The sequence below is a fragment of the Lagopus leucura genome, unplaced genomic scaffold (genome assembly GCF_019238085.1).
Source record: "Lagopus leucura isolate 7727_CA_CO unplaced genomic scaffold, USGS_WTPT01 Super-Scaffold_100009, whole genome shotgun sequence".
In the NCBI taxonomy this organism is placed as follows: Eukaryota; Metazoa; Chordata; class Aves; order Galliformes; family Phasianidae; genus Lagopus; species Lagopus leucura.
The window spans coordinates 22273883-22296835 of NW_024962266.1; the positions used below are offsets into that span (position 1 = coordinate 22273883).

The 22953-nt window shown below is 39.6% G+C and overlaps 2 protein-coding genes across 4 annotated transcripts in view; both read right to left on the reverse strand.

Moving 5' to 3' along the window:
- The window catches only part of BEND5 (BEN domain containing 5), a 29209-nt gene extending 27006 nt beyond the window's left edge, over positions 1 to 2203 (reverse strand). For 2 of the 3 annotated variants that reach the window (XM_042873407.1, XM_042873406.1), the window contains exon 1: positions 1898 to 2203. In XM_042873407.1, the coding sequence (XP_042729341.1) occupies positions 1898 to 2117 (220 nt within the window). In that variant the 5' untranslated portion in view covers positions 2118 to 2203. The remainder of the gene's footprint in view (positions 1 to 1897) is intronic. The other variant, XM_042873410.1, reaches the window with a different exon arrangement.
- AGBL4 (AGBL carboxypeptidase 4) overlaps positions 1 to 22953 on the reverse strand; it is an 849283-nt gene that overhangs the window by 335186 nt on the left and 491144 nt on the right. The gene's annotated exons all lie outside the window — the stretch shown is intronic.

The window sequence follows — 22953 nt, forward strand, 5'->3', positions numbered from 1 at the left end:
TTAATTGGTCACTAGAAACCAAAAGTATCTTCATGTAAGATCAACCTTTATCCCCAGTGTTTTAACCACTATAAAATAAACATCAACATTAAAAACTTGGTGAGAAAGTGAAAACTCTGAAAGTAACTAATCCTTTGGCTACAGCATGTTTAATTCAGTTATGGAATTTTTATATGGTAGAGGAAGGAAAGAAGAACCGGAATAAACACTCATATGAAAAATGTTGAAACATGTAACTCACACATACACATCATATGTATTGAGATGGAGCACACGTGATAAAAATAGCTTTATGTTTCTTTGTGTTCCTGGCTTGGTAGGAAAAGTTCCTGTAAGAACTAAGATCTCTGAGGAGTAATTAATGCAGATCTCTAAAACAGATAACAAGTTTTGCCCTCTGGAGAAAAAATATATACTGCCTTGTTCTGGTTCTAGAGTGATGAAGAAAACTCTCTAGTAGACTTCTCTTAGGAACAAACTCTGTCTGGGATGAGTGAGTTGACTAAAGTAAGAGCACTTTCTGCTGGAAAACTTAGTGGCAACCTTGCAGGCTCACCACATGAGCAAAACAGCATGACTGAGAACTCTGAAACGCTTGAGAAAGGGCACTTCCCCAGTAAGAAACAAAAAGGCGAACTCCATGTGGGTAACTTTTGAGAAGAGGCCAAGCAAACCCCAAGCAGTGACACTGCTGTCTTCCATGTACACAGCAGGCAACATGCAAATAATTCATGTATCAATTCTCCTGTGCTACAGACAAGTCACACAAAACACTACATGTTGGCACGGGATGACAAAAACTTTGCAGAAGAATCCACTCCTCTGTCAGCCTCTGTTATTTCTGAACTCTGGGGATACTCCTGCAGATATTCACAGATCAGAAAAACTCTACAGGGAAATGATGTACAAGCTCTCCTGTTTCTTATTTGAACCAAGCATCTGCTTATGGCCACTACTGCACACAGGCCACTGGTACAAGTCACTCTCTGACTCAGGGACTAGATGGACCACCAGCTGACCTACTTTGTTGTTTCCAAAATTGTTGTTTCCAAAAATAAAATAAAAACTAGGAAAACACTAGTTTTGCATGCCTGTAGCATCAAGCTGCCCTGTTCGGGGCCTTTGCAGTGCAGGAGAGCAGATTCGGCAGCCCAGGCCATATTTGGGGAAATGGCCACGGGCCGTATTTCTCCCCAAATGTGGAGCTCAGGATCGGAACCCTGCATCCTGTGGGCCACACAGTGACACTCAGCTTGTCCCATCCTATGGGACACCTCCACACCAGCCAGCAGCTCGCTTCAAACACCCTCAAACTTTCTTCCCATGCCAGCTGTGAGGAGGACAGAGCTTTTTGCGGTTGCAAAGAAACTACAGAAAGTCTTCGTGCTGCCAACAGGACACGACTTGGGGACCACACAGCAGCACCAATGGCCAAAGTACGGGTTTGCGTTTTAAATGTGCAGTTGAAGCAGTGCTTGTAGGTAGGGAGCCGTGTGTACGAGAAACGTGGAGCCACACTGAGCACCACCAAGCCCCACACAAAGCTCTGCTTCCCCCGCTGCTGCCTCCCAATTTGAGAAGTCGCTTAAACTAACAGAGCAGACAGAAACCAGCAACACAGCTCCAATGTGGCAACACGAGCTGCGAAGGTACAGAAATGACTCCATGCACTATAAATACGCTAGGCAGGGAAACCTTCCCTTTTTTTTTTTTTTTTTTTTCTCTCCGCGGGGGGGGGGGGTGTCTACCCACCCCCCCCCCCCCCCCCCCCGGCCCCCGGGCCCAGCCCGGGGGGCCCTTGGGGAACCCCCCCCCCGTCTTCCCTCGCCCACCCCCCCCTCCCCAGGGCTCCGTCCGCCGCCCGCCCCCTCCCTCAGCCGGCCCTGCCCGCGCCCACCTGCCAGCGCCAGGATCTGGGCCTTGTGGAGCAGCAGGCGCTCCCCCCACTCGCCGGTGCTCTCGTCGTCCTCCTCCGCCGCCTCTTCGGGGTTGCGGTACACCGTGTAGACCTTCTGGTTGTCGAAGTCGAGCTGGGACGTGGGGCTGAAGTCCTGCACGCAGGAGACGGGCAGCGCGTAGCAGACGTTGTCCTCCAGGAACCGCACAAAGGCGTACATGGTGCGGCAGCGGGCGGGGCGGCCGCGCCGGTCCCGCACTCCCCGCTCTGTTATTGTTCCTCAAAATCCGCCTCTGCGCTCGGCTGAGCTCGCCTGGCCGCGCCGCCAGCCGGGCAGCCCCAGCGCCGGGCAGACGCGAGCAATCCAGCGCGGAGCGACGCGAGCCGGGCTGAGGGGTGGGCGGGAGGGGGCCGCGCTGTCACCGAGGGCACAACGGGTGCGGCCCTGCCGCCTCGGGTTCGGGGCCGCGCCGGGCGGGGAGGCGCTGCCCCTCGGGATTCGATGCACCGAACTCTTTGCGGTGCGGGGCCCGTGCCGAAGCGGGGCTGTTCCTGCTCTGTGGGGGTACGCGGAGCACGCACGTAGGCCGGGGCAATACTTTGAGGAGTGGGGGAGAGGAGAGCAGGTGGGTCGCAGGCGGGTCGCAGGCAGGCGGCACCGCAGAACGGCACCTATTGGCTCAATACCAGCGCAGTCCGAACGTGCGTTGTTGTGTGAAGGTCTTGAGAGTGTGATGCTACTGCTGTGTGGGGTGCTGAGCCACCGATGGGGCACCCATGGTAACGTCCAGTGGCTGCTGTTGGAAGAACTCAGAGTCTCCTTGCCATCCCCCACGTGAAGACGTTCTATGCATGTGTATGAAAACAAAGCTGAGAGACCGTGCCATTCATTACAGCACAAGTTCCCAAGCTGCTGGAGACATGTTTATACTCGGTGTGGATGTTTTGAGCTTTCTGTATGGAAAAAAAAAAATAATTACAATGCACCTGCACCAGTTACTCTAACCCTGGTGTCCAGTGCTGAGGTCTGCTTTGCCCAGCTAGTTTGGGAGCAAACTGACATAGCTGGGGATTGTGTAAAGGCTAAACAACAGCACAGTAAGTAATGAACAACAAGAAAGGGGCATTGCTGTTTTTCTGCCTGCAGAAAGCCAACACAAAATGAAACCAAAATACTTTATCTTTTCTGGTTTGCAGGTCCATAAATGTTTGGAATGATTCTCTACCCATAACACCGAGTTTAACCAAACCGAACTTGTTTTTCCTAGCTATCTTCTATAGACTTCTTACAAATGGTACATGAGAGCAGACCATAACCCAGAAAAAAGTGAAGTTTTGACTGAATCCTGGAACTGCTTGTCCTGAGATTGTGGAGTCTCCTGCATGCTCTGAGATAACACATGAGTGCAGCCCTGGGCTACCAGAAGTCATAGTCACAGAATAATAGAACATCCTGAGCTCAAAGGGATCCACAAGGTCTCTTCGCACCTCAGCCATTCTGTGAAAGCAACAGAAACTGGGAAGTCTCTCTTAAGCCATGAGAACATGAGGAATGCATACAGGTATAGTTAAGCTGATACAAGTATTTCAGTAACAGGCTGTAAACTTCCCATACAATAATGGCAGCTTTATTATTTTAGCAATTACAGAGTTTTGCAAATACTTCAGCATAAGATTGGGGATTTAAACACCACTGCTTTATGTTAACAATAAAGTATTGCCAGACTGGTATGTAATTACAGGCAAATATAAGTGCTACAAAGTATGGATGACAAATGAATTCTAGAAGCGAGGCTGCAAGGGAAATGAAATTCCAACAAAGATTGTGCTGCTGATCAAACAATAGCAGCTGCTGTAGGGATCCTATCTCCTCCACCTCATGTTATGATGGAGGTAGAAGGAGCTGCAGAGAGAGACAGAACAGGCCAATGGCTAGAATTACTCCATGGACACTGTTAAAATTACATGAAGGACAATTTTATCCCACTAAGCTCAGTGGCCAGTGAGGGATTCGGTACCTGAATCTTATTGGTACTGTATTTCCTCTGCTGCTGAAATCTATTAGCACCACCTAAGGCTGCTGTCAAGGGAAAGGAAAACAACAATGGAGAAACTAGAAACAGTAGGAGGAACTAAGAGAAGCTAAGGGTGCAGAAATTAGGGTAGACCTTGAAGAAGGAAATTTCTCATCAGCCTGGGTAATTTGCCCCAATGAAAGAAAACAAAAGGCATTTGTGTAAAGACAGCTAGCATCCCAGCGTGCTTTTTTGTTTTCTTTTTCACAAAATGGAACATTCTAAACTAGCGTTCACAACATTTTACATTTGAAGGTTCTATTACAGCAAAGTCTGTAAAGATCTTTGCGTCAGTGGCAAAGAAAAAGGTCTCAAATCCTTTAGAAAAGCTGTTTTACAGTTCCCCACTGAAGGACATTTTTGGGAACAGATTAAGGGTCACGATGATAAATGTGTGTTTACACTTGGTCCCCAGCACGCACATTGAGCCAGAAGGCACTATAATGCTAGAGAATTAATAATGATCCCATACATTTCTCTTCTGCCTGCAAGGAACTGTGTTAATTTTTGGCTCTGAAATCTATAAATAATCTGCATCAGTTAGCTGTGAAGCAGAGGAAGAGATCGGTTTAAGCACATAATACACAACAGCGGCACTCCTTTCTCCTTCACGCCTTCCCCATTTCCAGCCAGTTGGTTGAGTGCTATCTAGCCGGAGAACATGGCCTCAAGTTTACAGATGTCAAGCTATTTTACGGGTGGGTGTTCTAAAATGCATTGTTAAGGGAATAACCGGATCCTCACCAGATTTAAATCCTGTAGCAATTTCAGCCTTTTAGAAACAATGCAACCCTGCTGAGAAGGAGATTGTCATATTTTCAAAATACAAATGAAGCCTCAGCTTTAAAAAGTAAAAGTGTCACTCCAAGAGTCAGGAAAACCACAAAGCACATCCCCAGCCCTTCTGGGACTTGCGAGCGGCTGTTTCCTGGAACACAACCTATATTTTTCTGCTGCTGTTTTTCTTGAAAAGTAAAAAAAGAGCATTAAAAAAAAAGCTGATGCCTGCTGTTTTGATGTGTTTTCACATAAAAATACAATATGAAAAGCTAATGGTACCAATAATAGTTATGCAGGTGCTAAATCTCTTCCACAGCAAAACATTAAAATTAGGCTCATCAGTCACATTACTTCCACCCTTTATACCAAAACCTCAAGGGACTCCATATTGACTTTAAATGCACTGGTGAAGAAATTCCAATCTTCTTTTACCATCCAGGTGAAGGGGCTTCACCACTACCTGACTACTCAGTAATAATTATATGTTGGACTGCTATAGGAATCCTTATTTAGATATGTGGTTTAGAAAATTTTATTGTTTTCTTCTGAATTTCTTTTCCAAGCAATATGTTTCTTAAATAATTGCTTTAAAGTTCAAATGTACCCTGAGAGATGCATTCACAATTATTTAGATAATTCACTGCATTTTAACAATAGCATTTAAAGTCATAAACTTAAAGACTCTTAACAACAGTCAAGAACTGAAGACTATTCAAAAGCTTATGCATGTATATGTTTCAATCTACTCATAATCTGGTTAAATTTTGATCAAGAATATGCTCTATCAGGTGGTCAGAAAATACTTCAAATTGATCTCTTCCACAGTATCTAATCTTCTCTCATAATAAAGTGCAAGACAAAGTCATTTCCATGCGTAAATAAACAAATCTCCCTATGAACAAAGCCATATACAACATCTTGGTATTTTGAAGGGGAGAGGGTGGCTGGAAGAGGAGACTCTTCTGGTAGGCTGAGCAAGGCAGACATTCCCAAAGGTTGATCCCTCTTTAGCTTTTTCAATAATGTTTAACTCTCAAGACAACATTCTTCTTTCAGCATCATAATGACTACACAAAATTCAAATGGAAAAAATAAGGTCCAGTTGTTATACAATCCTAGAAGACAGACAAGGATAATGCTTCTGTCTGGATATAATGTCCAAAGTGCTCCAATACCAAGAGGAAAGTACCAAGATTACATAGATAAATTCTTAAGATTTAATCTTTTGAAATCTATGTCCTTAAACCATCCCCAGAAGAGAAGGAGAAGCACTGCAAGGCTATTTAGTCCCAATTCCTGAGAGTGGTCTAACCTTTCTTGAGGCTAAGGATGCTACTCAATCTTCTTTTGCATTAAACTCGCATGTCCTAACAGAATATTCTTTCAAAGAAATGAAACCTCAAAAACACTTTATGGCTCTGTTCACACAAGAGACATTTATTTCCCAGAGGTAGCTGGTATATTCTGTAGCATGACAAAGTAATGTTTAAGCGAGTGATCACTGGAGGAGGTGCTTTCCTTGCTGTTATTGGCTGGCTGGAGAAAGGAAGGGCCAAAGAAAGTGCCAGACAGTCATTAAATGCTGAAAGTTCCCAATCCAAAGATCATCATTACAATTATAAAGCTGGAAAATAAATAATTACATTCTTTGGATTTTTTTTCTGCATTGAAAAGACAAAATTCCAGTGTCTGCTGCTGTGAATACTGATACTGCGGATACTGTAAGATACTTACCTTTCCCATTCTGGCATGCTATAGGATAGGTGTGAGACTGGCAACCCTTTGAAAATGGGTGCCAGACTGTATTTTCCTTTTCCAAATTACAGGTTGAATCTGCTCACAGAAAGTCCACAGGAATCAGGAGGTGCTGGCAGTTAGCATGATCTTGCCTTGGCATGGGGCAACGGCTCTCCTTGCTCTCACCCGATTATTTACTCAGAGAGAGCCAGAAACTGGGTCTTTCAAATCACTGTGACTTTCAGCTCCCTCCCTGCTGTGCACCATTCAAAATCTTGACAAACACCATCCACTATATTTCAGCGGTATGCTGTTTTCCACACTATGAACTTGCCTGAGAGGAAAGCATGGAAGACATTTTCTTTGAGCTAACTCAGACATGGACTCACCTTTAAAATATGTCCTTTTGGTACCGCTGCCACCATTTTCTAGAACTGTGCTGAGCACATGCCTGCGGTTGCAGTCCTAATGAACTTGCTACCATCCACCGACAGTTTCAGCCCACATATTTTCACTCTATCTGGAGCTCTGAAAATTTGGTTTGAAATGTTCCTTTCCTTTATTTAAACCAGATTTTTTTTTTCCTGGCTTTTCGTAGTTATTTTAGTAGTATGACTGTAGCTTTACATATATACATTTTGCACCGCTGCAGTAATGCCATTCCTTCCGTACCATATGTATCAAAGGGACTTTAATTTGGCAAGGTCTCAACTCTATGTAACCTTCTGGCTTCAGTGTAAATTACAGTTACTACACACTGCCTATGATTATATTATGCTTCAGACAGAGATTCTGAGTAAGACAGTAGTCATGACTCTTTTCATATTTCCATTTTGTTTTTTTTTTTTTTTTTGTTGTTGTTGTTCTTACATCTCTACAGCACTGTTCTATCTGTAATCAGCATTTATATCTCATACTGGCAGGGAAAACAATCCCATAGCCTTTTTCTCTATAGGCCAATATTGCTTGAGAGGTATACAAAAATAATATGAGATATGAGCAAAAGAAAAAAAAATCAGCTGCTACCAACTGCATTTTTCCAAAATGGTACCTCCATGTATATACACAACACTTTTACTTTCCTTCATAAGTCTGATTTCAGCAGGAGACAGGACAGATTCTGGAGATGAGTTCTGCTTTTGTCGTAAGGTTCTTGACAGTCATCACCATCAGGAATGGACTTGCATAAGTGAGAACAAAGTCAATACTGCTTAAAGTTTTCATAATTCAGTGCTTTTAAATTCATACTCATCTTGCTATTTCTAATCCTTTTCAGGGCTAGCTACAGTTCAGTAGAAAGTGAGGTTTTAGAAAATATTTCCAGGAATTAATGCTCACATCTCACCATTTCAGAAGAGAAGATCAACTTTTCTACTTCTAATGAAAGTCACATTTGGAGATGGGCCAGCAGCTCCTTTGAAGAACCTCAGCTAATGTGAGCAGTAAAATCCCTGTTTTGGAAAGTGAATGAAGATAACAGAGCAGGAAAATCCCTGGAATATTTTAGAAAAAAAAGAAGCCTTCCTCAGTTTCACTAATAACCAAATTTAAATAAATAGAACGTAATTTGTAACGTTTGGCAAACTGGATGTCAAAACTGCTAGAAACAGCATGTGCAAGTAGTCACTGCTATGCAGATCTTTCCTATATCTCCTCTTCTTCTAAGACCAGACATCACTATCATTTATTAGTTCAGAATGGAGTTGCACCTGCTCTGCACTAGTATGTGAATTAAAACTAAACAAGACGACAAAAAAAATCAGCTCACAAACATTAACTAGAAGGGCTTACTGTCACCCAAGTAACAGAAATTCTTGACATGCTTTAACTATAACAGACAGGAATTTCTCTAGTTCTTGAAGAAGGGCTTAACACCAATTACCTCACATAACAAAGAAAATTGGCAATCATCTCTGCCCCACTTGCAAGGAAGTTGTTTCCCCCAAAGTAGAAAATGTTATAGGAATCCAAAAAAACAGGAGTTTGAATCCTCCAGGCACTTCATGCTTTGCCAATATTTTCCACAAAAGCATGAGCAACATCTACCGTACAACAATATTTAACATTCAGAAGAATCAGTCTTTTCTAAAGTGTGATCAGAAAGAGGCACCTTCATAGTCTGCCACTGTGTTTCTCATAAAGGAAGTTTTGTTTCATGAAGAAATATCTTGTACTAAAATACTGTGGGGAAACTGTGGTTGTTTTTGTTTTCTAAACAAAGAGGAGAATTTTCAAGTTTGAGGTTTCCTTTAAGCACTCTTCTAACATGAATATGTTTAAAGATCTTCTATCAAGTTCGTGCGTGAAATGTCTTCCAGCCGTTAGTATATTTCTATGCAAATACAGCCATGAAAGCTAATAACTGGAATCTGCATTTTTTTCACATTTTCAGCATATTATACAACTTCTTATTCTTTCCTGTTTTGTAACTCACATTAGCCTCTTATCAATAAAACAAAACTCAGGTTATATTGCCTCCTGCTTAAATTTTCCACAAACATCAAAGATGGACATTTGAATAAGCAATTTAATGTACACATTTTTATTCAGTTCAATATACTGATATTCTCCTGGTAGGAATGAGAATTCTGCAGAATGAATGCAGAGAAACACACCATTCAGAATATGAATTGGAATATTCTTGTGATGCTTTTCAGTGAGGATGGTGTGATATTAAGATTAGATCCTGCATATAATCAAATTTTGATGCTTGTACACACAGTCTGGTATTTCTTTTTCTTTATAAGATTTGTATGCAAAAGCACAGCAATCCAATATTTTGAACATACACTGTCTGCACATCCTACACAGTCCAAACTGATGAAAAAATAATGTCAATGAAAATAAGAAATGGTGGAGCAATGCAGTGTACAGACTTTGGTAAATTCATCATATCTAGTTTTACTATTCTGAGGCCATAAAATATTGCAAATCAGTCCTTCTAGAAGAGCTAAAGTACACAGGGCTTATGTCCACTCCTAAATTCAATTTTGGTATACAGATTGACTCTTTTGGAACTGTAAATATTTCCATAATCTTCTGAACTCTCCAATATGATACATACAGCATTCTTCCAAGTGGCCTATATCTTCTAAATTCACTCCCTTTTTATTTACCAGTACATGCAAGAGCTAATAAAATAGAAAAGATGAGAGGTGGAGAGACAACAAAGATTATATTACATGCAGAGGTGGTACTACTGAGAATAACCACAGTTTTTAGTGAACATAAATAGAAAGGAAACCTATTTTTTATCCAAAACCACAAGAGATAAAAAAACAAAACAAAACAAAAAAACTAACCACAGAACAAAAGAAGTCTATATTTTGTTCAAAGGATGAAATAGAAATAGCACATTGCAGTAGCTCAAGATACTGCTTTAAATAGTCAGCTGGCTGGAGAGCATGATATATAAATTCTCCACGTGTACATACACAAACCTCTTTTCAGGCACAGACTGATCTATCCTTACCAAATGGCCAGCGAGGTCAGGCATGCACCACAATGCTATCTCCCATCTCTTACCAGATATCTCCCTCTTGGGTTCCTCATCTGGCTGAAGAGATTCAGACTCCCACTCTGTGCCTCCAGTTGTAAACATCCTTTTCATCATCTACACAGTCATGAATTCCCGGGTCAAGCCCTCCCCATGAAAATATATGTTTCTACTAATCTCAGGCTCAGTGTACAATATTATAGTTGACTTCTTGTTGATCACTTCTAAAGGTAGAAGCATGGCAGGTAACCAAGCTACTGCAAGGTAACGCATTCAATTGAGAGCAAACTACCGTGGATTAACTCACATTTGCCAATTGTAAGAACACATACATGGGCAGCGACTCTCAGTCAGCTGATTTAAGGGAAGCTTATTATTCTGCAGTAATTTATGTTGGGATCTGTATTCTAGAGAAAAGTACTGCTGAAGTGGGAAACAATAAATGTAACTAACAATTAGACTTGCTCTTAAATGCCTTAAATACCTCCAAGGTAATGTTTCCCCTGACAAAACATTCTCAGACAGCATATTCACTGCTTCTTGCTTTGCATACACATTTCAGCTTGTTTGGGTTTTGATTTTTTACATCTTCAGATTCTAAGACAACTGTAAATGAATAAAACAAACAAACAAAAAAAAGATTGATACATGAATATGCAGGTTTTTTTTTTTTTTTTTTTTTTTTTTTTTTAATTACCCTCATTGAAATATTCCATATTTAGGAAATCTAAGAAGAGCATTAGAATTTCCTCCATTTTAAAAACTCCTCTTAAATGGCAACTACATCTTTGGGATGCTACTTAATGAGCATCAGCGGAAGATTCTCAGTAATCAGTACTTCTGTGTTGGAAAGTAAAATGAGTTTTGGTATGTAACTTCCATGTTTTAAGTTTAGAAATTTTGATATGATTTATCAAATTATATCTAGACAGTTAAAATGTATTCCATACTTCAGCCTTCGGATGGTATATAAATAGACACAGAGACACTCCTACAAGGCAATTTGCCAATCTGAAAAATGCTAATGTTAGAGTCAATAAGTCAACAGTCTGCAATGTTAAATTACGAAATCAGAAAAAAATCTAGTTCACATTCAGTATGGCTGTAAAGATCATTAGAATTCCCAATGTTCAATGTTCAAAGACAACTGTACTCTGCCTCAATAATCACGATCTGCACAGCACTTTCAGGTATTGTCGCAGAGATTAAAAACACAAAAACAGAGCAGAACAGCTCAGCATCAGATAATCACAAGCAATCCTATGTCAGCAACAGACAGCTGGAGACATATGCCAGCAATATTGCAAAAGTGGTAAAATGGAGATTTCATGACAGCAAGGACGTGGGATTCATACATTAAGCTGAAACTCAACCAAAACCATTGAAACTGTTGTTCACAAGTAACAGCTCTCTGTTACAGTGTTCAGAAAGTCTAGCATTTGGCATTAAAAAAAAAAGTACTTAGAGCAAACATTAAATAGAAGAATGTACTACTTCTCTTTAATATTCTGCACATTGAATATTTGTATGCTTTCAGTTGATTTGTATGCTTTCATTTGATTATCTTGGGTGAACAGATTGGAATTCTTTTCCCAGAGCAGGTGGGAGAGCTGTCCATTTATGTACCAAACGCATATTTTGTAAAAATTTTAAATGAAAAAGCAGTTTGATGAAATTCTATCAAATATTTATTTTAAGAGTTTCACTTCAAATCAAAAGTATTAAAAAAAATTAATAAATATGCTTTGGTTTCATTTGACTTAGCTTGAGTCGCTCTGTTGTTCCCTTCACCTTAAGTTTCAAATATCCATCAACTATCATGTTTCCTAATGCTTTCACTTCTTTAAACATCTATTGCGAAAAACTGAATATATCCAAGAAAGAAGCTAAAAAAAAAAAATCCTTTTATATTTATTATCTTAAATTAGAAGAGTGAGAACAAGGAAAAATACTTTCACATGGGAGGCAAAAATAATCTACATTTCCACTGTTTTCTTTCTAAGCCTTCTATGTAGACACCCTCCAAATCTTTTCTTTTTTTTTTTTTTTTTTTTTTTTTTGTAGTAGGCTATATAAAATCAAGATTAAAAAATAAAAGGTAAAGGAACTGAACCTGAAAAATAAAAACCCACAAAACAAGATTCTGATTTACACAACCAAAACAAAGCCCTTTCTGTATTAGATTTCCTATAAAAACGGAAAATGGCTTGAAAATATTCACCAGAAGGACAAAAGTTCTCTGATGAATTCCGAGGCTGTGCATGCAAAACAACAGTTTCAAAGTGATGTTTTTTGTTACTGCAAGGAGGTGGTTACACCTGAAAATTTTCTGATTTCATTGCTGAAGCTCTGACTTTGTGTGTCAGACATTTTGTCCTGGCATTTTTCCATGATACAATTCCTGAAGCTGTGATTTTCAGGAGTCTAATGGAGATAAGTGGCTTGCGAAAAAACCAAGGCCACTGAGGCCTTTGTATTTTAGGACCAGGCACTTGATGCAGGTTAAAGAACAATGTAATGCTTGAAGCACTGATGAGAGATTTGGAAAAACCAACAAAATAAAAGGTAGCAGCAGGGTATGGCAGATTGAATGCAAGAACAAATGCCAAAACGTTCTTAAAAGAAAATGGGCTGGAAAAAACAAAATGCATAAGAGGCAATGGGTATTAAGAGTTTGCAGGTCTCGAGTAACTTTTTTCATGATTGATGTATATCTGGAGCAATTAAGCAAGTGATTTGCATAACTGTTGTTTTTACATTTATGCTTATATTACATAGAATCATAGAATGACTGTGGTTGGATCATCTCACCTTAGGGATGATCTAGTTCAAAGCCAACTGACAGTGGTATCCAGCCTAGTTCAGTAGGTGGGGGAGACAGGGCCTGCCTTTAACTGAAACTTCAGCAGCTCAACAAAGTTCATGTTAGGTGAATGGTGGGTCAGTATCTCCCATCAATCTAAAGTAGGAAGAACCACTCCTTCTTCACGTGATTATTGATTCTTCAACATACGCATAGTCAGGCCACCTAATTTTCATGTGAAGTGAGACATGGCAGAATTTAAGCTATGAAGAATTTAAGCTATGCATTCTCCTTTCCTCCAAAATTAACTCTTATGTTAATATGATAGCTTTTTGGAAAGCCAAGCACACAGTTTCCAGTTTGGGAGTGTATTGAGCCCCGCTGAATCACCATGTTATCCGAACTGAGACACAAAGCCAATATACCTGCCAGAGAGGCTCACAGAGCTGGTGTTTCAGCAAAGAGAGCGTGTGCGTGGTCTGCCTGCTGTCACAGGGGGCGGCATCTCAGACCGTCCTACATCTGTTGATGAAAGTCTGTTTTAACTTATGTTTAGGGGTGCTACCATGCAAAATACATTACAGTGAATTCCATGCTTCTCTCATCTCCAGCTGGAAGACAGCCTGTCAGATGAGCACTACTGGAGAAACACAAAAGCCCCTTTTGCACAGCCTCACCTTACTGAGGCCAGAACGCTGACTGCTGCAAAAAACATGAATCAAGAGTAGAGCAGAGTGTAGAATACATTAATCAGAATGATCACTGTTGCAAGATCTGCTAAGAACAAAGAAAACAAATCCAAAGAAAGTTAACACTAGAAACCATTTGCACGGCTCTGTGAATCAGCTAACGAAATAACCGTCAATTGTAGACACGAACCCTTTGTGCTTTCACACAATTTAAATATAAAGTAATTTGCATTCAGGAATCCAAGTCTCCCTGAAAAAAAGATTAACAATTGGATTCACTTTCTTTCCACAACCTTTTTTCTCCCTTCCTTCCCCCCAGGGGTGGCTATGATAAGGTCACCTTATTAATGCAGATCCTCTGTTTTTCAGAAAGCAGCCAGGAGTTTAAGTGTTTCACTGTGAAATGATCTATGAGATGAGAACAGTCCATTTTTTATCCTTGATTGATCATTTCAGCATGTATAACAGCAAATCCTAAGGGACACTGCTCAAATCCCTGCTTCAGAATGACCTAGAGACTCAACACTGAAAAGTGTTGCACTCCACGACACAATCCTTCATAGCTTTTTCTTAACTTAGCATTTTGCTCAGGACAGGATATAGTTTATGTGCATCGTTACAGTCCTCTACAGGAAAAAAAAGAAAAAAGAAAAAAAAAAGGCTTACAAATAAATGGAAGTTTTAACAGCTGAGAGTCGTGTGTCCCTACGTCCAGAGGAGGAACAGAGGCAGCAGACAGTTAAGACTTTTTCTCCAGACAAAACGTCAGGAAGATGCCTGTGATCTCAGTTCAGGTGTCACGGCTTCTCATTTCCTTGCCAGCCACCAGACACCTGTTTCCCTGCTCTTAATAACCTCTGATAGGAACTGCCTAGTGCCAAATCAGGAACTCTGCCTCTTGTATGATGAGCTGAAAATAAAGCTATTCTCTTTCATTTATTTATTTATTTTTAAAAGATATTCACTGCGCATAAACTTCATCTTAGCTCCATTGTTGGGTTATTCTTCTCTATTCTATGCACTTTCAGCCACCTAATCTTCATTTTGCTTTTTTTGGGTGACTTTTCACTGACTTGCACAAAGTCCTTAAATAAATCATTACGAATATAATTAGCAATGGCTGGATTACAAAGGATTCTGGAGTGCTTGTAAATTAGTAGGCATGCAAGCCTACAGCTGCCAACAGCTGATGCAATATTTTATAGTATTATTTTCTAGATTGCAGAAGGGACAATTATTGTCCTCCCCTGTTTGTTGAAGGTTGTTTTTTTTTAGTTTGACAAACAATTAAGCAATTTAATGCTTACACAAATTTCCCAAGGAAACACCTGGTGGAATTTAAAGGCAAAGGTTCTCTCTGCCCATAATTCCCAAATACATGTACAAAGACCAGGAGAGACAGAAGTCTGAGACGTTAGCAGAAATTAGAATTTAGGAAAGAATCCACTGAGATATCGCTCTATTCTCAGGAGTATTTCTGAGCAGTTGGGCATTATAACCATGTAAAGAGCTACTCCATCTAGAACTGTTTGACACTGCTCTCCCCAGTTTTTTTCTTTCCTCCTAAATGCTAAACTCGGACTTAGACTTTTGTGTCATGGTAGCACAAGCTAGTAATTCCTGTAATCATCTGATAGAGCAACATTAATTACAGAGACTTTTAATAGACCACACATACGCTTGCATCCCCTTATAAAATGCCAACCCACTTCCTGTCCAGAAATGATTACAATCATAGAGGATGATCCTGCAAATACCTCTGTAGGACAGAGCATTTGCAACCATACGTATGTCCAGTTAAGCTACTAGCAGTTCACAGGCATGGGACAAAAAGCTCTGATTCGCATATATGAGACATACATGATGACATGCTGTCTGTGCAGTGATGAAGAAAGAAGTGCAAGAACAAGTAATAGTTCCCCACAGAAGTTCTAAGAATAAAAACAAAATTCAGAGAACTGTATCAGGAAGGCCTTGTGTAGTTACATGATGACAACGATGATGTGGCGAATATAGGAGGAGTGTTTGGGTTACAAGTGATACAGGAGATAACTACTGAGATGTGCAAAGACAAGATTTGGATGTGGGCCTTAGCAAGGAGAAAGGAATTAGCACTGATATAGAGAAGACCAGGAAGCAATAAAAGGATTCAAGGAGTAAGAGCTTTAGTTGCGAGCAGAAGAGGTTCTTAGCCACTGAGTTGTATTTTGGTAACTGCTCTTAGACCCAAGCAGGGATACAGAAAGTGATGTCCTCAAAAACTCTCTTAAAAGCCATTGGTTACAAATCGGTCTGCTAGGCTGACTTCCCAAGCTGTGTGATTGTTTCAGCAAGTGAGTAGGTAGTGCAAGCCACGCAGTGAGTGAGGCAATATTACAAACACCATAATTAAGCAGCTCAAGTAGTAACCCTGAGATAAAATGACCTTGAATTTATCGCATATGCTATTCCTTGGAAACTGCCTTTCACTTACCTCAATTTTAGGGACTAATATAATCCTTTCAAAGGGATGAGTGGCACATGTTGTAGGTATTTTGCCTGATGAATGATATTTCACTAATTGAATGTTATTTAATAAAATCTAATAGTTTCAGAAGGCACAGCATAAAAACTTATTTGTAATTTATTACTGATGGATACTTAAAATTCACTGAAAGTATCACTTGTCATTCAGTAATAGCATGGTCTGAATATTTAACCCATTTTATTTACCTTATGTCTGATCCATTTCATGGACAGAAAGAATTTTAAGACACATTAGAAAATCATTTCCAATGATAAACATCCAAAAATGTCGAAAGGAATCTCTCTTAATACCTTCCCAAAACAAAGCAGTTCTCCCTCCGTGTATGCCCCTCTATTAGTAAAGACCTGAGTTTAGGGAGAGCCCTTGCTGCAGTCTCTATTTATTATCATCTGGCCTCACATTTTTCCATGTGGAATGAAACTCTCCCTAAAAAATTACCTATATCATGCAATGATCCAGAAGCAGAACAAAGCAAGAATAGTGTAAAAATGACTGGCTCTGGTGTAGAGCATTATAAGGTCAGCTGTCTGTTTGCCAGTCAGAGTGACTATTTTTACAGTGTGGTGTTAACTGAGACAGGGGCTGCTAACTATTCCAAGGGTTGTGTTAAGGCTCTTGGTATGCCCAGTGGGAACAACAGCCTTCCAGCAGCCTGAAACAACTCACCTCAACAGTTGCCCGTCCCTTAGTCTGTCTGAATAGCTTACTGCCTGTTGAAATCTAAAGATGTACTTTCAATAATATCTTTCTGCAAATAATAGCTAGATCTTTGTAAAAAGCACATTGTATCTCTCAAAGTGAATAATTTCATTTTTAAACCTATTATTATATTACTGAAGAATACTGCAACAAAGTGTATGCACATGCACAGCCAAACAGAACTGTGCCCAGCAATGACTATAAATTATATATAACAACCCCTAACAAACTACAGCTTGAAAGCACAAACATAGTCTAGGAGAAATGTGGAGACTAAATGAAAAAGGAAGCAATTAAATGAGATCTTCATTTGGACAAAGATAGTTGCAACACTATAAGCTAATGAGTTTTACTGCCCATTTCTTTTCAGCAGCACTAACTTGCACAAAAACTAACTTGTGAAAGATGGAGATGGAACCAGGAATGGCAATAAGTCAAAATACAACCAGGCAACAGATGTGGGGTGCTCACATCAAGCGTTATCATGAAATATAAAGCGCTACTGCAAAGACAAGGTGGGACAATTGCACATCTTGGAATTAAATATATAATTCTTGTTCACATTTTTATTACTGGGTTGTTTGGTGTTTGTTGGTGTGGCTGATTTTTTTTAATTTTTGGGTTTTTTTTTGTAATTTGTATGCAATATCCTGAGTTGAGCCTGGGTTTCATTGAAATCAATAGACTAATTTTTTTTAATGACCTTCACCTGATGCTTATATATTGCTCTCTGGAGTCCATGAGGGATTTGAGGGTACAGGGAAAAGCAAAACAACAACAACAACAAAAAAAACCAACCAAAATAAAAGAACCAGATTAAGTAAAAAAAAAGCCTATGCAAGCTGTCTTCAATTATTGACAACTTTTTGAATTATTACAGTTAAAACTGGCATGCCTGCTTGAATGGCAGTAAAGCATTTTAAAGCTAATACAGCAGCTGAAGGGCTCAGGTTTTGGACTTAACATAAAACTGTAGTGTCTTGATTCAATGAAACTTGAAAACTTAGTAATCACACAGTTCAGCAGCTGATATATTCAGAACAGCAATGCCAGGCAGTGTCCTACACTTGCTACTAGATTTATTTGTCAGAGCATTTGTTTTTAAAATCTGAGTAAAAATGGATTATATAAACAGAATGAGATTAATTAAATACATAAATTCCGGAACAGAAAAAAAAAAAAAAAAAAAAAAAGAATCACTGCACATTTATTTTCAGATCACTTTTTACTGATAAACTGGGCAGTTTATGTACCTAAGAAGAAGAAGCTACTGACATCGAGACCAAGGATTTCTTCATTTATATCATAGAGTGTTTTTTTCACTCATTTTTCTCTACTTTAGCTGTCTGAAAGCTGTGCAAGTCCATGAAGTTCCTTCCAAGACAGCTAGGAAAGACATACATATCTAGGGAGAAACAGGTTCCTTACTTTAAACTAGAATAGGTTGCTCTCTGGAAGGTCTGAGATGGTATTCTTTGCATGAAATTTCTCAGCATTCAGAAGGCAAATATAGAAGAGCTTAAATACTGTTTTTAGTCTTCCATACTTGTTCACTTCACGTTTTCTTTGACACTAGAGTGTACAAATATTACAGAAGAAGAAAAAAGTGAAGAAATGTACAGACTTCAGCAAAAAGTCCTAAACTGAAGTGTTGTGGTGCAAGCCTCTTTCTGGAAGCAGCGTTTTTTGGGACAGACTTGGGAAGTGCAGGGTGGCAATCCTGAGAAGTTAAGGATGGCATGTATCCCCTGGGGCAGATGGAAATGGGCAGAGAACAACAAGCCAGCAAAACCATCACTGCTCCTTTTTTATCATCCCTTGTGAAACTCAACAGTTACGAGGGCTAAATGTAATGCTGCAAAACACCAAATTTATCACTTAAGGAGAAAACATAAATAATCAGAATGTTGGGTAAAATCTTTAATGTCAGAATAGGCTGCATCTTTAAAAAATGCAATGATATTCCAACATTTCCTTCTGGTATTTTTATTCAGTGTGTCAAAGAGCTTGTTAACAAGCAGACTTCTCAAAGCCTGCACCACTGCGATTCATGTCACTGCTCCTGCTTGAAGCAGTAAGTCTTCAAAAGCAGCACGTTCACACAACAGGAAGAACAAATGAAAAATGGGAAAAAAAAAGTTCAAGTCAGAAGTGCTGTCCATACTTGGCTTCTCTGGCACTGTTCTTCCAGCACGTTCCCTGACAGCATCTGCAGACAGACTCGCTACCTTCCGGCTAGCCCAAAAAGGATAATCTATCTCAGCACCTGCAAAAATCACATAATCCTTTTCCATCGGGATTAATATCCAATGCCACAGTAGTCTGATACATACAGGATGAAGTCTGACACCTGTTATAAAGGTCACACAAGGAAACAATCTCTACTGTCCTCAAACCACAACACACAGCTGACTGATTTCCATTCCCTCCACTGTATGTGTTAAGGAGGCAATCATCATCATCATCATCTTTTCTTTATTTATTCCAGTAAACAATTTTCACCCGGCAAGCTTAAAGCCTGCATCAGGGTAGGTATGTTCCAGCTTCAGTGATAGTTCAATCAGAGTAGAACTAACAGCAGCATCCCTTCTTCCCTGCGCAGTCCAACTGCTGCCTGTCCCCCTGTGGAGATACCTGTTGTGATTCTTGCAGGAGAAAAATGACCCATTTTCAGGTACACACAAAGAAGCATTACAAAATAAACCAAAGTGCTGCCTGCAGTTCATCACAAGTTACAGAAACCTCATCACCTGCAGAAAATGTGTTATTATATACATGGCACAGATCATAACTGAAAGTTGAAGGCTCAATAGTTATAAATTCAGCCACAACCAGTAAGGAAATGTATTTTTCCTCATTCATTTTTTAGCCAACAGTATGTGAGCAGCAGTTTGAAGAGCAGGTGAAGCAAGGAAGCTTGGAACAACTGCAGCACATTCAGACAACATAAGGATAGGATCAGAACTTGTTATATATTCATCCTGTTCTACCTTGTTAAAATCTAATCCAAGTTGTACCACCCTCAAGACCTGCAGGAGGCCCAGAAGAGCAAATCAAGCTTTCCTAGACAGAACAGAGCAGGCAGGTTTTGCCATTTGGGATTATTAAAAGATCCCACTATGCATCCTGACCCTGCAGGCTGAAACAAGCATGCAAGTTACCTTACACAGAAAGATGGAGGAAGTTTTTCTATCTGTAAAAGGTAGGCTAGTATTTTGAAGTGTAGGCACACACATTAACTAATTGAATTGCTGTCTTCTAATCTTGAAAAGCTTAGCTGCTGTTACTCCAGATTAAATTGTAAATATTCCCTGTCTTTGGGACAGTAATGCAAACTGGAAGCTGGGGACTATTCTTTCTGTGTGCCCTAACTGCTCTCTTTTCTTTCCAGATTTGCAAACAGTTGGTATTACACTGCTTACTCAGATTGCTGAGCTCAAAAGTTCTGTCCATGCTGGTATTTAGCCATTGTTTGTCATCTTCAGCTTCAGTGTTTCATAATTTTTCATAACAGTTCAATATTTCATAAACAACGTACCTTAAGAAATAATAGCTATACATACATCTTACTGATACTGTGGGCATCAGCTTACTAACAGCATTTCATGGAGACCAAACAATTTATAATAAATGACAGAATTAGGAAATAAGTTATCCAGAATGAGTTTCCTGTTCCTCCCCCTCCATCATTTTCAGGGACTCTGTCATTGGTATCAAGCTGAAAAGGCCACAGAAATATTGCAAGACAGGATTAAAATTCAGAATGAGCATGACAAATCGGAGAAAGAGCCTGATGAAAAAATGGTGACAGATCAATAAGGACAAAGTAATACATAAGGAATAACCAACTGCACAAATACAGGCTAGAAGACAAGTAACAAGAGTGCTATTTTGCAAGAAAAACTATAGCATATTTTAAATCAGAAACTCAACACCAGTCAATGGCATCAAACTTTATAAATGAGACAAATATTGAAGTGGAATTTCATCTGTTCACTGTATTCAGCATTTGTAAGGCCTTAGTTGGATCCATGAAAAAAAAGTATTCTGCAGGAAATCCAAGAGAAAGCAAAGTTCACAAAGGCGATACAGAGCAAATGACTCAAAGGAGAAAAGATGATCGGTATCAAGAAAAGCTTCAAGAAATAAGGAAAAAGAAACAAACTTCTTCTGTATCAAGAAAAGCTTCGGATGTTTGAAAGTCTGTTGCAAAAAAAAAAAAAAAAAAAAAAGGAATAATTTACTCTCTGTAGTGGCCCTCTGTAAGAGGGCAGAAGCAATGGATTTCTCGTATCAGCAAAGTCAATTTAGTTTAGATATCAGTAGACCTTTCTGAACTAAGACTGCCAGACACCATAGGTACTTCCTACAAAGAACAGGAAATCTCTGTCTCAACATTACAGAAACATCCCTTGAGCATGTAACAGATTTCTCTGCTTAGGGATAGGAGTTGGACTAGATGCTTGAGGAATCTCTTGGCATGATTGTTAATGACTCTGTAGTATGGTCATAGGGTCATGTAGTTTGGGAAAGATCTCCAAGATCACCAAGTCTGGTCATCAACTCAACCAACCAAGTCTCATCACTTACTGATGCCCCTTAGTGCTATGTCCCCACTGCTCTTAAATACCTACAGGATTGAGGAATCCACCACCTCCATGGGCAGCTCATCCCAATACTTGTCCACCCGCTCTGTGAAGAAATTCTAATGATGAATCTAAACATCCTTTGGTACACCTTGAGATCAATTCCTTGTGTCCTATCTCTTGCCAACAGAGAAAACAGATTGACATTCTCTTTTTTTCAGTGTTGTTTCAGGTAGCAGAGAGCAATGAGGTCCAATCTCCTTTGCTGGTAAGGTGTTTACATTCCTTTCATGTAAGGGTGTTAATAAAAAGGAAGCCATTTACAATTACAATTTTCTGGTCCTGCAGGACTCAGTAATTACATCGAATATTCCATATTGCATTTTAACCAAGACACCTGGAATTTAGGGGGAGAACAGAAGCATGATAGCTAGATATTTCCTCCTGTATTTTAAGACATGGATGGTCTAGGCATGGCCATACACATCTTCCACTGTGGTAGAACTCTGCTACATGGCCACCAGGCAGAAATCAAAGGGACTCGTTTAGATTGAGTTGAGGTTTATAGGCAATAAAATTACAGATGCTCCACAGCAGTGTGATTGTATCAGCTGCGAGCAGGGAACACTTCAAGCCACTTCTCTGGGCTTGCTCCCACAGATAGACTAGGAAGTACGGTTGCTTCTCCAGCAGAGAATAAAAGCATCCAGACTAAAACAATGAGTTGGTGGCAAATACTCCTGTTATTTAGTCAACAACAATTCAACTTAATATATGTGCTTTGAAGGTGGGGGAGAAAGACTGGAAATAAGAAAATGAACCCTGGTGAGAAAAAAACATATATCCCTTTTAATGCTTTTTGTGACCCATATTTTTCAGCATTTATTCACATTGACTTTTTTAAAGTAGAGAAATACACATAATTTGCACTTTGGGATAAGTTGAAGGTGTCCATGCAATTTCATGGATGGCAGAATACCAATTTTGCTTAAATGATAGAGTCCCACCACATGTCTCTTATTTAAATGACCTGAAAATAAGAGATATGAAGGCCTAAGTAAAAGCAGAAAATATATAAAACTAGTGCATTAAGTGATATTCCCCAGTGTATGTTTCACTGTGAGAACCAAACCCACTCTCAGAGATTGTTATCTCTCACATTAGCTCTCTTCACAGAGCGGTCAACCTGACCACAAGCAGTGCAGAATTCTGCTGGGTATATGCACAATCACTGGGTCACTTCGAGTAAAAATCCTGACTCACAAAGCCAGGAGAGGCAGGTTTTTTTTGTTTGTTTGTTGTTTTTTTTTCTGAAACAAGATACTGTAATTCTGGGAGAGCAATATCGTCCTGCTGTAGAACCTACAGTACAATAACATCAGCAAAAGTTGGATGCTACCCAGGACTCCTGTAGAATTTAAAATATTGGCATTGCAAGGTATTTCACTTCCAAGTCAGAACTAAAAAATAAGAAAAACAATAAAAGCACTGAGATGTCCTAAGGACAATGATACAAGACCTAGTTTCCAAAAACCCAAACACTGTGGTTTTGTATAATTAAAAAATAATTTCAAAGTTAGCATAATTCCATATTTATCTCAACTTCATTGAGTGAACTTTTGTTTCACCTTCTCCTCCTCTTCCCCTACCTGTTTGCTTTCTTT